Source organism: Nipponia nippon, unplaced genomic scaffold, assembly GCF_047370975.1.
Source record: "Nipponia nippon isolate SJK-2023a ecotype South Korea unplaced genomic scaffold, ASM4737097v1 scaffold_4, whole genome shotgun sequence".
NCBI lineage: Eukaryota > Metazoa > Chordata > Aves > Pelecaniformes > Threskiornithidae > Nipponia > Nipponia nippon.
This window is the reverse complement of record NW_028262358.1, coordinates 31,293,604-31,310,449: the sequence shown is the minus strand read 5'-3', so window position 1 is coordinate 31,310,449 and position 16,846 is coordinate 31,293,604. Positions and strand designations below refer to the sequence as shown.

The 16,846-nt window shown below is 37.7% G+C and overlaps 1 protein-coding gene across 4 annotated transcripts in view; it reads left to right on the top strand.

Moving 5' to 3' along the window:
* The window catches only part of BABAM2 (BRISC and BRCA1 A complex member 2), a 176,062-nt gene that overhangs the window by 145,735 nt on the left and 13,481 nt on the right, over nt 1–16,846 (top strand). For all 4 annotated transcript variants that reach the window (XM_087774426.1, XM_087774427.1, XM_087774428.1 and 1 more), the window contains one exon: nt 8,031–8,184. In XM_087774426.1, the coding sequence (XP_087630552.1) occupies nt 8,031–8,184 (154 nt within the window). The remainder of the gene's footprint in view (nt 1–8,030; nt 8,185–16,846) is intronic.

Here is a 16,846-nt window from a genome sequence, read left to right as displayed (position 1 = left end):
TGAAGGATGGGGTACTTAAAAAGAAATATATAGGTTATGATAAAGACATGGGATATTTTTACAACCATATCATCTGCCTATGTTGAAAGAAAATCAAAACAATAGTAATCATAAATCTAGTTGCCATTGGTGCCTAGACTATATTGTAGTTCCCATTATCAGTGGAATGAGAACCACAAGATAGAGCGATGTCATGCAGTCCTGTTCAAATAAAAACAGGTTACATACATTGTATTTTAAAAAAACCAAAACACTAACAAACCAAAACAAAGAAAACTAAGTGTTAAATTTATTCTAGTCTCACTGAAGTCCACAAGGAAACAAATCTACTCTCTGTGATGTGTCAGAACAGTTCAGTCCATCACAAGTCATTGTTTCCATTATTCAGAAAGATTCAAGGGCTGCCTAAGAGCGCTGGAATGAAAGGTAACCACTTCTATATTTGAGACTTTGAAGCTGGCCGTTTCCGTAGATGTGATGTTGTCGTAAGACACGTTAGGGAAAGGGATGTACTGTTGGTGCAAAAATTTTGAGAAAAGAAGAACCAATTCTTATTTCAAATCTCGCCTGGACTAACAATAACTGAAAGTTATTCCTGTCCAATTAAAAAAGGAAGAGGGGAAAAAATAAGTAAAATGAGATTCCTTAAAGCATTCCTTAATGTCATGATGAACATCACCAAAGTTACTGTAAACTGGGCAATTGCCAGCACTTTCAATAACTGCTGTCAGCAGCCTCGCATTCTGGAGGTAATGAGTTAAACCTGTGCTAAAGAAAAGGTTCTTCAGCAGTTTTCCTCTTTTCTTATATCAGCTGAATTCTTCCTAACAACCTTCTAGTAACCTTATCTTCTAAACATCTCAGTGGGCTCCCTTCCCATTCTTGAATATTATAGTTGCTGACAAAGGTCAAGAAGATCTTGTGTTCTTATGGGGATCAGTCATTATACAAATATAGTTACAGGACTGTCTCCTTAGTGAGTTATTCTGTTGCCAGACCCATTTCCCAGTACAAAACAAGGAACTGGATTTCATATATTCACATAAATAGTCATAATCCCAAATATTGCCATTTTTCCATTATTACAATCACATTTCAATGTTTATCTTCCATTGATTAATATTGTACATTCAGTTGATATATAACTGATGCAGTTAAGAAAAAAAACATAGTTGTCTCTTTTCATAGTACTTACTTGTAGTTTCATAGCATTTATTTGGAAGTATTTTGTATATAAGTCATCTTATTCATTTACTATATGTGTTGACTTTGCCGATGGGGTGGATATTTCCCATGGCAAGGGCAGACATAATTATTTCAAAACCAGCTGTGATTACCAGCACACCCAAAGTGCCATAAGTGCCTCAGCTAAAATTCCATAAACAGCTTTTCATTTCACATTTGAAATTTTGAAATGTTAATTTCAAAATAACATCTTCCTGCAAAGAACCTGTTTTTCTCCAGAAGTGATGTTAAGAAATTCAAATTCCTATGACTGTGCTGTGTTAACCTAAAGTCCCACACTAATGTCATTGATATGTTATTTGTCATCCTTGCTCTCTCATTCTTGTAGGACTACATCATCACGCACCAAAGCAGGATAGCTGTGGCATTTAGTAATTCTATGTGTGTTTTGAACCAAATTCACCCTTTGATTTTTTGCCAGCAAAATGTAGGCTAAAGGCCTTCAGCACACAAGAGCAGAGGAAAGATTCACGAGGCAAAACAGCCTGAAATCCTGCCCTGCAGAGATTTGTGCTAGCCACTACAGTCCCCAAAATGCTTGCAGCTGAATCTGTTCAGGTTTCTCAGAAGGTACGGTGACTGGTATGATTCCTGAAAGGCCTTCTGTACTGGAATTTCTGTGTAAAAACTGAAGATAGCTGTGTTCCCTTGAAGTTAGGTGAACATTTTTCACCCATCATACAGGCTGGCTGGAACAGTTTTCCCATGGGAGAAGTCATGCCAGAAAACCTACTAGACATTTTCTTTTTAAAATAGAGCTTGATAGATGTGTAAGGAGCGTTATATAATATGCTATCTGTGTTACCACCGAGTTGCATTGTAAACTCACGTGGGTCTCATCCAGATTAACACATCATGAAAACTGGAGAGCTCTGAGTTCAAGGAGCTTTTCGGTTTGAGGCAGTTCATTCAAATCCACAAGTTCTTTTTCCCAGCAGTGTGACCTCCGTTGCAAGTAAAGGCAGAGAGAATGTGAAATTCAGTGAACCAAAAAAAGAACAAGCAAAAAGATGATGAATATATACCAATAAGAGGCAGTTCTGGAGCCTGGAATCTGTGTTTCCTGTTTCCATTACTTACTTCATCAGAAGTACTTGAATGCAGAGGCAGTCTCTGGCCAAAGTTGGATGATAAGTAAGGAGTGAGTCAGGGGATTTCAGGAAGAGAACGGATAGTATCAGGCTAAGATTGTTCAGTGTTCTCTGGAGATTTGGGTTTGGCACGTCTTTCCTGTACCTTTCGTTTTTTTCTGGTGAAATAATTTAAACAAAACCTTTCACGTGTCGAGTAATCATTGATTCTGAAGTACCTCCTATGGCAGTCAACACTGGAAGGTGTTTGGCTATATAAAGTGTTATCTACTGTTAAGTCTCAGAAGAATTGGGTCCCACAGGCTGGCACTCAGCATCAGTAGGCAGGTTGACTGTCCTTCATTCCCGGTCTGGAATCCCTAAATAGCCTCTCAACTCACGAAGGTGCTGTGAAACAATTTTTTAAGTATTTTTTGTAGCTATCATCATCTCTGATGATGATTAGAATCATCACATTGAAAAGCCCATGCAGAAATGAATACATATTTAATCAGAGGAAGGCTTCAGCATTTACAGTAAATAAATGCAGAGGGGTAGAGTCTGTCAGAGGGGGTAAACCAGAACAGTGTCTCCTTTGGCCGGCTCTGTCCAGCCTGGGAACTGAACTGGAGAGAATACTGTTATCTTGTGTTTGAAGGCTGCTCCATAAAGCAAGCAGAGATTAACTAAGGTCGTGCAGGCCATGAAATCTTGTAAAAGTAGAGATCTCAGCAGTAAAATATCCAGAGCAGCCCAGTGTTCGTGAGTGGAAAACAAATTACAGGTGCAATAAACGGCAGCCAGTTCAAGCATCCTGAATGTTAATAAGATAACCAGTGTAGTATCATCCAAGCATTACAACAGTGCGTAACGTTCAGTAAGTAAATGTTGACTTCTGTGAAAACAAATACCTAGATTTATCCAGTGCCATACAAAGGATGAATAAACCTTTTCTCTAGAACAGGGGAACAGTATATGGAAAATTTTCTAAATATTACCATCTAAGTACTTTGAAATATTTCTATGGTCAGCATGCATTGCAAGCATGGTTTTGTTTTCACTTCTCTCTGATACTTAAAGGCAGGGAGGGGAGCACTGTGGTAAACCTGCCTTTTTCTTCCGAGCATTTTTCCTTCAGAAACCTTATAGCAGCACTGGTACATGCTTTTGCTGAGACATCCCTTCCACATTTCATACTCTGTTTAAAAAGCTATAAAATTAGATGCTAAAGATATTATTCCAAAGTTAATAAGACTGTTGAAATCAACTCTGTAGTTGTTGACATACGCTTAACAAACGAGGTAACCTGTTCCACATCTCAGATGGTTTTCTTTAAGAAAATGAACAATTAAACCTTACTGATTTATTGCACAGTTTTTTAGTTATTAATGAATCAGGATTTTGGCTTTAAGATAACTATGTTTTGAATGTATGTATACATTATATGCTAACTAAGTCAAGAGAAGCAAATTTATGTGTTACTTCTTGCTAGTTTCTTATGTTTCAAAAAGAGAGCAACTTCAACTATTTATAAACTGTAATTAAGTTTCTTTACAACATGACTCATTCTCAACAAGCAAGTCCTTTTTCTTTTGCGTTCTTATGAACCGTGTGGGAAAATTAGGGTTCAGTCACCAAAGAATTTACTCAATGCTTAATTACCCAAAACAGCCCTCCAAGTTCTGCTCATGTAGAGCTTTCATAAAGACGTGAGTTTCCCCGCACTATGGCTTTCTAAAACTTGACTTTTAAAAATGATCTGTAAATTGTAACATAGGAGAAAGCAGTGTTTTACTATGGCATTGGCTTCTTTCTCCAGTCTGCTTCTTTGAGCTCCTCTTACATTAACAGTGTGATGCTTAGGAAAGCCAAAGTAAGAAATCATCAGGATTAAATTACTTTGAGCATGAAACTGAATTAGAAAGCTTTACTTTCCTGAATGAGCTAATTGTTTAAATTTTCCAAAGGAAATGTTTCTATTTCTGTGAGAGAAGGGGTAAATGGGACTTCCTCTGACATAATTTTCATTTTAAATCTGAGTTTGACAGCAAGATTTTTACCTTCATAACCAAATATTACTGCTTAACTGCATGACTTGTATAAGCTTGCTAGTTGAAGTGACTCACTTACGTAGATGAAGTTATTTTTAGGGAGATAATTTGCCCTGTTTAGAAGAGAGGAAAAAAGGGAGAGAGAGTCCTGCTAAGAGCTAGATCCCTCATTATAGTTTACAGAGCTCGTGAACCCAGCATCCAAGCAAAAGATGACTAAGCAAGGGGTCTATTGGTACTTTCAGGAATTTACAGACATGAGTCATCTGCTTATTTTCTGCAGACATATCACCAGGGTACTTTGTGAGTCAGCTGTTATTTGGAAATAGTTCTTGTATTCCACATGAATACGTTTTTGTAGTTCTTAGGTAACCAGCATGCCAAACCAAAGTGGGCTTTTATAGTTTGCCTAGTTCAGGTGTTGATTTACAAAAGCGGTGCGTTGTTTTTAACTGTGATGCATTTTTCATGACAAAGTGTAAATGTTGTCTGGGATGTAATTATGGTAACACTTACCTTTGCCACCTTACGTATCGCATGCAGGCAGATCTGATTTTGTATTAATGCACAGATTGCGAGTCAGATTGCCTATATGACCAGGTAAAAAGAAAAAACTTCTTTATCAACCTGTGTGACTATGAGCAGAATTTCACCTTTTGTCTTCCAAGCACCTTGCTAGTGTCGATTACCAATGGCATTTGCTTACTTTTCATGTACGATAAAACGCTTCACCCCAAATCCAAGCATTCTGTGCACTCACCGTGTCAATGGACGGGCATCCACTGCGACGGAAGTGAGTTCTAGCCTTCCCTTCCTACTGCTGAAATAATAGCTGGCTACCTCGAGATGTGTATAACACTTTACAACTCAAGGCTGTTTCCTGTTTACTGGTCTTTGAGGTGTGGTTGCGTTCCAGAATTAGGGACAGGTTTTTTTACTTGGTCTGGACTCATCTCACACCTTGTATTAAGGAATACTTGGGTTAGAAAAATGGGAGACTGGCGATTTTAGGTGAAGGGTAGTGTTGTTAATCAAAGGCAGGTCAATTTTTTCAAAACTCTACTTGCAGTTCAGGATGATACTGCTGTTGGCCAGATGTGGGATGCACAATTCTAAATCTAATTTGATTATCTGATTCAACAGTTTATAATGTAAGTAATTGCTGAAAATTCCAATACAGGTTTTCATTAATAAAAGAGGAAAATATTTTCTGTTTTATTTTGGTGATACCAGTGTTGGAAAAATATTTTTATAAAAGGAAGGCTTCTTGTAATGAATGGAAGTGTCTGTGTAGTGATAGCAATGTCTTGATTATCCATTTAAACAGCATTTCTAGGGCTAGATACTTTCTCTTAAGTGCAAACCTTTAGTTTTAGGTAACAGGAGGAAAACTGCTGCTGCTTGCCCCCATTATGTAGACAGAGGTTTTCAAAGGAAAATTAATGAAAGTTAGAAATTCTCAAGTAGAAAGTTAAGTATAAGGACTGAACTATTACTGGAGTGTTTTGCTAAGGTTTGTTATTCCTTTCACACAGTGATAAAATACACAAGCATACAGAGTAGTTTTCCTTTAAGGAGCTGGTACTTAGGAAGGAAAAAGATGCACTAGAGGAACAGAGTTTAAGTACTCAGAGCTGAAGAAGTATATTTATAACATTAAAACGGAGAGCCTGTCTCTTTGCTTTGTACTCTTCCACGGTGAAATCCTTCAGAGGCTGCGGCACACATACCATCTGCGAGGGGAGGAGACAGCTTGCTTGCTGATAAATGGGCTCGATACACCAATGTTTTTCAGGGCTGTTATTTAATAATCATGTTCTAAAGAGGAATTTGACGGGGCAATCTTTGAATCTAACCTTTGTTACAGTAGTGATCTGCCCTCAAATTAACAGAACTCTGCCTATGTCATTACCACTTAAATATCTGCTGGAAGCTGCTGTGTGAACTGAGTCACCAGGACTCGGGGAGTTATCACGTGTAGCTCAGACACTGGGTCATGAACTAAGCAAACGCTGTCGTCCACGGTGATTTGTTGTATTTTGAGACTACAGCTGGAACATCACATTCAGTTTTGTGTACTTCACAGATACAAACAGTTTTAGTCCTAGAGGTTGGAGGGTAATTCAGGGAAAAGGGAGCTATGGTTTGGCTTATGCACGTCCAAGTATTCAGACATGATTAGAAAAACTGAAAAATGAAGGGACTAGCAGGATGATAGCATGGGATTTAGAAAAATAAAATCTGTGTCTATGAGCAGAGATTTCAAAGGCAATGCTCCATGAAGTGTTTAAAAGTAGAAAATATAATGCATTACCAAGTGTACTGGAGGGGAGATCCTGTTCCACCTGAGGATGGGTTCAGTCCTGTAATGTTCCTTTCTCTGTCTTAAAATTCTGTTTGTAGTGATTTTGCCACATGCTTTGGCTCCTACTTCAGCTTTTACAACCTGTTTATTAAGTTAGGAGTCTTTCCTTCTATTTAAAAAGAACTGTGAAGCCACATAGAATACTGAGAACCCAGGCTCATATGAATGAATTGTAATCTTATTAATTTATTTCGCTCATTGCTACACCAATAGGAAAAATGATTTAAGATTTACAGGGAGTTACTGTTCTATTGTAGTGTTCTTTCATTGTGCAGAATTAAAGAATTGTGATTTGGAGGACAGCAAAAACTACAGTCGTAGGTGCTTTGTAAATTAAATCTACACCTTTAAAACAAATGCACATCCTTCTAATCTTGGTATTAGATTAGACAGGTAATGTAAATAATTCAAGTCTGTTGTCATAACTCAGTTTAACTATAGATTTCTGAAGCCTCCTGAAATTAAAAGTAGTCCAAGAAAATCTTAAGTATAAATCTAGCAATGAAAAAGTTAAATTAAAAACCAGTTTCTGACCATATTATTAACTGTTGTAGACTATTTTATTGTTCTGCCAGACCTAGATGATCATGAGACAGTGATAAGCAAAGGGAACTAAGAGGTTCTGATTTTTATTTTTAGTGAGATATTTTGGGTATTAATGACTTTGCAGTGTGTTTTTGGTTTTGGGGGTGGTTTTTTTGTCTAACAGATGACGGCAAGTTGAGATCGTTTCCAGCTCATGTGACTGAATCTTTCTACATCCTTTATCAAGTCATTTAACCACTTTAAGTCTCAGACAGCTATAAAATGAGAATGATAATGGGTTTGATGTCCATGGGGGTACTAAAATGAATTGGCTAATGCAGATAAAGAGAAATCTGTTTCTTGAATGGAAAGAATAAACAGATTGTATTTTGTGGATTTTTGAAAGGGAAAATTTCGCTATAAAGGAATATATTGCATTAATTTTTCTATAACAAAATAATCATGGTGTAAATGTTATGTTTAGCATAGAAATACTCTAGCTAAATATTTTTTTAATGATGTAATTTACAAAACTGTTTTGATAAAGCAAACTGTCTCATACAGCAATATGTTGGAATCATTACTTATAAGAAATGCAGAAGTATATTTTAGAAGTAATCATCAATTTCTCCTGTTCTGTCACCTTTAAATCAATAGAAAGGAATGATATATTCCCAGTAAAAAAAAAAAAAAAAAGAAAAGAAAAAACCCTGCAATGTTGTAATTCTATGACACTTTTTTCTTTTTTTTCTCTTTCCTTCTTTTTAATTTCAGTTGACCTACCCCTCTACTTTCCTCGAGACCAACCAACGCTAACGTTTCAGTCCGTCTACCACTTCACTAACAGTGGCCAGCTGTACTCCCAGGCCCAGAAGAATTACCCTTACAGCCCCCGCTGGGATGGCAATGAAATGGCCAAGAGAGCAAAGTAAGTCACATTGCTGTTTCCTACTAAATATTCCATTTGTTACATTGTCACCTCTTGATAGAAATTTCATGGATTTAACTGTGCATTTCCAGCGTTATAAAAGCTGAACCTGTTTTTGTTCTCATATAGTCCTAGCATTTCCCACATATGAGTATAGACAGATACTTTATTAATTATGCTTATTACATTAGTGCCAGAGGACTGATCAAAAGAAGACTCTTTCTGCTAGACATTGTACGGGCACAGAGTGGTGACAATCTCTGCGCCAAAGAGCTTCCAATCTAAGTAGACAAGATAGCCCCCAGCAGGAGTAATCTGCATGATAGCAGTCAGTCAAGGTAATTCCATGGTTTTGTGTTGGCATCGGGGAAGACCCTGAAAGGGAAGCATGTGAGATGGGGGAAGAAAAACCTGAAAGATATGGAATAAGGCTGTAATAAAAAGACACAGGAGAGCAGGAGGAGGTAGAGCAAACCACCAGTCCGGCATAGGAGGCAGTCCTATCAGAACATGAGAAAGTTATCTGAAAGTCTGAATATCTCTTTCTTTACTGTTTTTTCTGTTGGCTAGAAACAGAGAATCTCTGACTCTTTCCTCTGCAGTTTTTCTGCAAGCCCTTGTTTCAAACTGGGGAGACACCGCTTCAGTCCGAGTATCCCTTTAGTTAAAGATGACAGGACAGCCTCCCCAGAGTGGTTCTGTTGCAAGGGCAAGCTGCCCTGGGCAGTGGTGCCCTTTCTGTATACTAGATGTTATCCCTGTCTTCTAATGAAGCGAAACAGATTTTACCTGAATGGAGCAATATGGACAACGGCCTTGCTGCAGTATTTCAATTTTGCAAAGTGTAAAAATGTTAGAACAGCAAGAGATTTAAGCAGGCTGATTATCAGTTGTTCAGCACGTAAAAGCATCAAACTGCATAAATAACAAGGCATATTGGGATGAACGTTTTGAATGACAATCAGAAGATTAAATTAAATTAGCAAAGATGCATAAATAAAAGTCGAATGAAAACAGTTCAAGCTGAGTAAATCAAATGAATGGCATGGTCAGAGACTGATTGTAATTTGGAAATGATGGAAGCAAACAACAGTTGACTGAAGCATTTGCAGATTTTATACTAATTTAAATTTTATGGAGAACATCAAGTAACATTTGATTTTGGATTTTGATGCATTGTAGTAGAAATTTTTTTGCTAGTATTTGGTTTTACTACCATACTGTCTAGGAGAGCCATTTCTTGATCAAATATGATTTTTTGCGAGGGGACTTCTTTTTTTTTCTCCAGCAGAATATTATGAGTAGTTTGTTTAAAAAAAAATGAAACAATAACTGGAAGCATTACTGTGGCTTTTTTTATCACTGTACTACAAAATGCATTTCTCTTGCAGCTGGAAGCTCACAAGTACCTATGTGCTGTCTGCTAAGTGCATTCATTTATGAGCGGGTGTATACAAATGGACTTCTCTGCCCTGCACTTGAAATTTAGAAGTATTATAACAGGTCTTTTAAAAAGCACTAAATGTGTACAGTTATTATCACATGTATGTTTTGTGAGGTTATTCACTCTTATGTTTGAGCCTTTGCATTTAAGTTTTACACTGGATACGTAACATGAGAAAGATGATGAGAAGCGGGGGAAGAAAGTATGCTGCAATGTCTGAAATAACTGTCATTGAGCTGCAAAGAGACGGAGAAGCTGCTCTAGTTAAAAGCGCTTTGCTTGCAGGAACAACTAGTGATTCCTGAGTAGGTACCATAAATAAATCTGTATCAAGAAAAGTATGATGTTATGATACGTGTTAGCATGTTTTAAGATTTTTAGCACAATTGAGCACCTTATGTAAACAGCGTTTAAAATATTTGCTAGGGCTTCTTAGGTTAGTGTGTTTCGACACAACCAAATAATTTTTCATTCTACTTCATTTTTACCGTAGCCATGTTATGGACCGAGTATATGGGAATATATGTAGGTATATAGGAAAGCATTCTGATTAAATATATTAGTTCAAGCACCATGTCAAAACATCCCAAAGAAAAACAGAAAAGAAGGATACATGATTTAGCCTCGAGAAGCCACGTAATTCTGCTCAGCTGAAGTAAATTTAGCCCTGGATAAATCAGAGACAACTTGTTTGTGTTTCTAAATACTATCTATTAGGTTTTGCTTATATGTAGTCTTTTCCCCCCTTAGCCAAATGGTCTCCCAAGTGCTTAGCATCCTTTGAGACAAAACAGCTCTGTTTAGCTTTCTGGCCCTACTGTTCTAAGGCCACGGGATCTCCCACTTGACATTCTGATATCTGACAAAATTCTCCGCCCTTATTCTCAGACACTCGAGGGATAAGTTTACACCATCTTCCTCACTGTAGCTTGAGATACCATCAAGGCGGGCTTTTGCTTGCTCTTGGACCAGCTGGGTTCATTAGCTGTCCAGTCATGTACTGAATGAAGCGTGTATACCATATTACTTTATAGGTTACAGAAGCACCACCAAGTTTGAAACACCATCACTCAAGAGATTTCCTAATCCTCAATTTTGGCAAGCCCTGCCTCTGTTTTCAGCAGCTCAATACAGCCTGCTTATTCACAGGCAGAGCTGTCATAAGTTCATGCCAAAGGGGCTTTGATTCTGTGCCCAGCCTTCTCCCAGTGTTGGGTTTGGCTTGTTGTTTTTTTTTTTTTTCCAAACAGGTGAGCCCATCCAATTCCTTCAGCTCAGGGGCTAAACTTGAAAGTCTTGGTATCCTTGCTTATCTTTGTGGCCCCCAGCAGAGGTAGGCATCTCTTTTGAAGTTAGGACTTAACCCTTTGCTGTAGCCTTGAGACAATCAGTAGTAATTATAAGTAGGAGCAAAATTACTCCCCTAAAATACATACATATAGAAGTAGATTGTATGCATTCACACTTAGACACATATCACCTAAATCTAAAAGGCAAATTCTCAAATCAGAGTATCAGTTTAGCAGGATCTTTTTCATTCACAGAGAAAAACTGCTTGTGTTCTTGCTGAAGTAATTGGACCAATTTGTGCCTGTCTGATAAAGTCCATGAAATCGAGTTTCTCTTTCTCTGTGTCCTCTTAAGCAGTTTTTTAAAATCACCTGGCTCCTTTGAGGCCCACTGACTTAGATTCCTCGCTGAGAGATAGCATCTAGTAACTGAAGCTTGCTGTTGTCTTGGCCCAGGGATTGCCCTCTGGCTTGATTTAATTCTAAGGGACAAATCAAGTCCTGATTAAATCATGGGATTCCGAATGCCTCCAGATTGCTTGTTTCTCAACTAAACGCAAAATTTTAACCTGTTCCTCCAACTAGAAACAGGGAAACCAAAAATACTAAAATTTTCTTACAAGCTGCTGAGATGCCGTTTCCTCTCAGTTCACATCTCAGGCTTTGCCTCTCTTAGGTCATTTATTTATATGTCTGTGGCCTTCTGCGTAAGCAGCTTCTCCATAAGATGTGGTCCTAAAATACAATAGCAAGCCTAAGAAAATACAGTAAATTATGGAAAGTTAGCAGCCTTGTTTGTGGTGTACGTGTGAAGTAAAACATCTCTGTGCGGTTTCCATGGGAAAGCTCTCTTGTTTTTTGCTTAAATAGGCATTCAAGCGTACATAAATGGAGTCTTTAAAGAACATGCAGACACTAAGCCTGGGATTTTATGAAGGAATACTGTAAATAAAGCTTGTTTGTTTATACAAATTAAGTTCAGTTCTTAGATGCACTCTGGCCCGATTTCTGTCCGACCCAGTGCTGCTCTGTAGACTTAGGTCATACTTCAGGGAGAGCAAGTCAGGACTCAGTTTACTCTTTTATCCTACATAAATCCACCTACTCGTCATTAAAAATAGCAGGAGGATGGAAAACTGGTATCACAATAAAAAGTTGTTCCGAGGCTTCATATTATTTTTTCAATGTGACTGATAAAACTGGTTTCTGAATAACATTGTTGTCCCTGGCCATTCACCAGTGTTTGCTGAATGTGGTGTTAATTTTACATATCCCTCAGGGCTCTGTAAGGGTGAAAGCTTAAAAGGGCTCAAGTGCTCTCAACTGTATATTGGCTGTTGCTCTGCCATAAGGTCAAGTGCAGCTTAAGATTATATGCAGACGCATCTTGTGGGAGCTACGTATGTATCACCAGTGTGACTGCAGCTACGGTTCGTGCTCAGCGCAAGCGTGCTATGATTAGAAAGTGTCGGGCTGGTGCACTGGGCCGTAGCATTTTCAGCCTCATCAATACCTTTTCCTTGAATATTTTAAAATTAGAAGATGTGTATCATGTGAAGATGCTAGTTGCTATTTGGCTGAAATGGTTGCTTTAAGCTTTAATGTTCCCTGGCAAGGAGAGGAGATACATCTTTTGGTCTAATAAAAAAGATATTTGGAAAAAAGGGATAATTTTGGTGTTGCTGTTTAGACAAACTCAGTTGTAATATGTCAAAGACTTGCTGTTGCATTCAGTATATTTTGAGTGCCCTAATGATTTTTTTTTATATTGACATTAACCAGTTTTTCAACTCATCCTTTGTTTTTTTAATTATAAAGTCAGAATTCTTTCACATTTTAGGCAGAATGTGTATGACTACATTTTGCATTCTTTCAAAGTAACAGGTTTCCCTGTTTCCTTGAAACTTTTGGTTTCTACCTATGCTACCTTGAATCTCACTATAAAGTTTACATGTAAACATTGTAGCTTTTTTATAATCTTCTCTCTCCCTGATAGGTGTAATTAAGGTAATAAATCATTTGTTATTATTTGGGTTGTATTTCAGTATTTTTCCTGCTTATTTGTAAAAGTAGCAAATTGTATTTTCACATATTACATGATTTTCGTGGACATTAGGCATCTTTAAAGAGTGGATTTCCAAAAACTAACTCGTTTGCATTCACATTCTGCTCAGAAAGCTTTTTCCTTGGCTGTCTGGCTCTGGCTCTGCTGCATGTTACCCTAAACTTAAGAAGAAATTTAGAAAAACGAGAGTAGGGATCAGAAGCACAAAACATAGGGACATCATCCTTCCCTACGTGTTTGTGTCTTTGTCTCTGAAGGTTTGCAAGGCTCAGAGGATTCTTTTCAGAGAAGAGCACTGGGGTAGGTACAAACTAAGGGGTGCGGTGCTGAGCTGTGTTGCTTGTTTACTCTTTGATTTTTGATAGTCTCGCATCAGAAACTGAACAAAAGTGATTTCCTTGCCTGAAATCAAGTAAGGCTGACATTTTGTTGCCACTGGTGGGCTCTTTTTCAGAACACAAAAGGGCCAATATGCTGTGACAGCCATAGCGAGAAGACATGTGGTGACCGAGCCCTGTGAAGCTTACAGAGAAGTTAATTTGATTTTATAGACCAGTAAATCAAAACTCTGATTTTCTGTGGGAGTGTCAGCTGATCAAAATTGCATGTGCAAAGCAGAAAGGCAAATAGAAAAAATTATGTTTTGTTAAAGTACTTAATGATTGTATTTGTCCCTGTAACATGTTCTGCAGTTGATTTACCAGCAAACCTTAGTAACAAAATTATTTTGATTATAAGATATAATAGACAGAATAGATACAGCTTTTAATTAGAATTTTCCCAGGATATTGTTTGGTTGGTTTGGGTTTTTTGGTTTTTTGGGTTTTTTTTTTAACATTGTTCCTCTACATACAGTCAGAGTACAGGGCATACACATGATAGTCGCACTTCTTGAGTCATATTTTTCATGTACTTTTCTTTAAATGTCTCCTTGGATAATTAAGTCTGACTCGTAAGTTATGGTATGTTAGTTTCTGACAGGTGCCTGCCAGGGATCTTCAGTGCTGTCATGCATTATGTGGATTTCAGCCAAGACAGAAGGGCCTGGGTATTTGTTTCTGGTCACTTCTCATTAAAGCTTTGACTGTGGGAAAAGAAAAACAACTATTTAAAGAAGAGGAGTATAGGTGCTATAGGAATTGCACAGAAATAAAATCTGTTAGGCAACTAGTTTTTCTGTGTTTTTATATAGACATTATGTATATGTGTGAACTGTACATATGTGCGTTTTGATATATAGTAAATATTCTTTCTGCAAAAAAGGATTCATATATTGACAAGAGAAATGCACAGAAGAGATTGGAGGAGTTGGCTTGGTAGAAGTGGAATATAATAGCACTCTGCTGGAAGACAACTGCTTTGTAGGAATTAAAGGCTAGAATTTAATGTAGGTGGTTCTTAGATAACCAGGGTTAGATGCTGTTTTAGAAATACTATGATAAACTGTCTGATTTGGCTTCATTAAAGAACGCCATTATACATTTACCAAAGCTGCAAGATATATATTAGAGCGTGGAATTATAGTTAGGAACTGATGCAAAAAGATGTCCTTCCTTGCTTGAGAGAAAAGGGTAGAGAGAAATATATGGGTTTGGAAGGAGCTGAGGTTTAGTAGCCCAGATAAATACTGTTGCTTGATCAATTACAAAATAAACAGCTAAGTAAAAATAGCAGGTGAGCTCCATGGTCTTGTCTTTTGGGTAATATTTGTAATTGCTCTGTTAAACACAAAGAATGGTCATACTAGGTCAAACTCAATATTCATTTAGCCCAGTATCATGCCTCTATCCATAGGCAGTAGCCGATGCCTGTGGAAGAGCGTGGCAGAGCACGTAGTTGTATTTTCCTGGCATGTTCTACCATCTTCAAGGATTTCTGTATCCAGAATTGGTACATTTCTGCTCAATAGCCCTACCTAGCTTTCCTTCTCTTTGGTTGCTTTTTGAACCCACATCATAACGTCACAAAATTCTGTGGCAAGGGATTGCACAGATACCGTGTGGTATGAAGAACAAGCTTTGTCAGCTTTTTGCATTCCTACCACCTGCTAGCTCCAGTTGTTACCCCCTAACTCTTGTATGAAAAGAGGCAGCAAATAATTAATCCACTGATCCCCTCCATAACCTTTATGATTTTATGAACCTCGTCAAGTCTCTTCTGTCACCTTTTCTCCTATTCTGTGCACTCCTTCCTTCTACAGAACCTTTCCATGTTTCTGATCACCCTTGTCCCACTTCTTTATCCCTTTACTATTTCTGTCATATTCTTTCTGGTTTTTGTGTATGTAAAATTAAGTCTTTTTCTTCACATGTGTCCCTTTCATGTTTGTCAATATTGACTTTTCCCCTGATATTTTATCTCCCAGTGCTGTAAGAGCTGTCTGCAGTTCCTCATAATTGTGTGTTTTTTCCTTCCCTGACTGAATTGTTAACATCAGCAAACATTGCCATCTTCATTTTGCCTACTGTCACAGATCATGTAGGAATATGTTGAACAACACATGTCAAAACACCCATTTCTGTGCAGTCCTCAGGTGACTTCACCCTAATAGTACTCATCATTCATTCCTATCTTCTTTTTCTTATCTTGACCTGCTATTTATCCACTCATGGATCTTTTCTCCTGCTGCAGTAATTCAGTTTTTTAAAAGCCTTTGAAAAACCTTCCCAAATGCCTGTAGGAAAGTCAAGCAGTGTGTGTCACTTGAGTCTTTCTTGTCCGCATGTTTTCGGTACCTTAAGAAAATATGAGATTTGTGAAGCATAAGTTTGACTCCTACTCAATATATCGTATTCACTCAAGTCTACGAATTCTGGGCTTTTTATAAATTTATGGTTTCTTACAACAGTCTCTATCAATTTGTAAGGTACGGACAGGAGATTTACTGGTCCACAGTTCCCTCTATCCTCCCAGACCTTTTTTTAATTGACATCACACTTCTCTGGTACCAAGCTGTTGTAAGCAGGAGGTTACAAGCTATTTAAGAGTTTAACTTTCTCACACTTGAGTTTCTCTAGAACTTGGGTGCGAATATCATCTGAGCCTGCTGATTGGCTTGTGTGTGTTTTGTTGAGTTGTTCGTTACCTTTTTGGCTGACGTTTCTGTGTGAGTCAGATCTTTCAGTACATCCCTTGTAAAGCAGTGTTCTGGTATGGCAGCCTCTTTAAGCACCTCCACAGTGAACCTGGATGCAAAAATAGTTTCATTTATTCTTTGTGACTTTATTTCTTCTGAGTATTCTTTTTACTTTTTGACTCGCTTTCGTACTGTTTGACAAGTTTTTATTTGGAGGGCCACAGCTAATTTGTTCCTCAAATCCATTTTTGATCTGCATTACTCTGCTTTTACATAAAAGTTTTAAGAGTTTATTCTTGTCTGCTTTCGCCATTTGGAGAGGTCTCTGACCATTTGAGAATTTCCTCTTACTTCTAATAGCAAACATGTATCTTTTAAATAGCAAAGAGAAATAACTTCTTTAATATGTTTTATATAGTCACAGATGGGTGGCATCTCATCCCTTTCCTTCTGACTGGTTTGTCCTAATGAATATCCAAGGAGGTTTCTTTTATGTTTTGGTATGTTGCCTTCGGCCCCAGTTGATAAGCAATCTGGCAAAGCAAAGCGGATGGCATGATGAAATCAGTACTTTCACCTGCAAGCAAACTTTGTTTTCAGGGATGCTGGTTGTCAGACTTGTTATGGATGCATCTGCGGTGTAACCCTTAATTTCTGCCTCTGAAGTACAATTAAGGGATTCAATAATCTCTTCAAGATCATTCAAATTCTATTACTACTTCTGTGATCTCCTCTCTTCTTGAATCTCTACACTTGTCTTTCCTTATGAGCCTCACTCCTGAACGTGT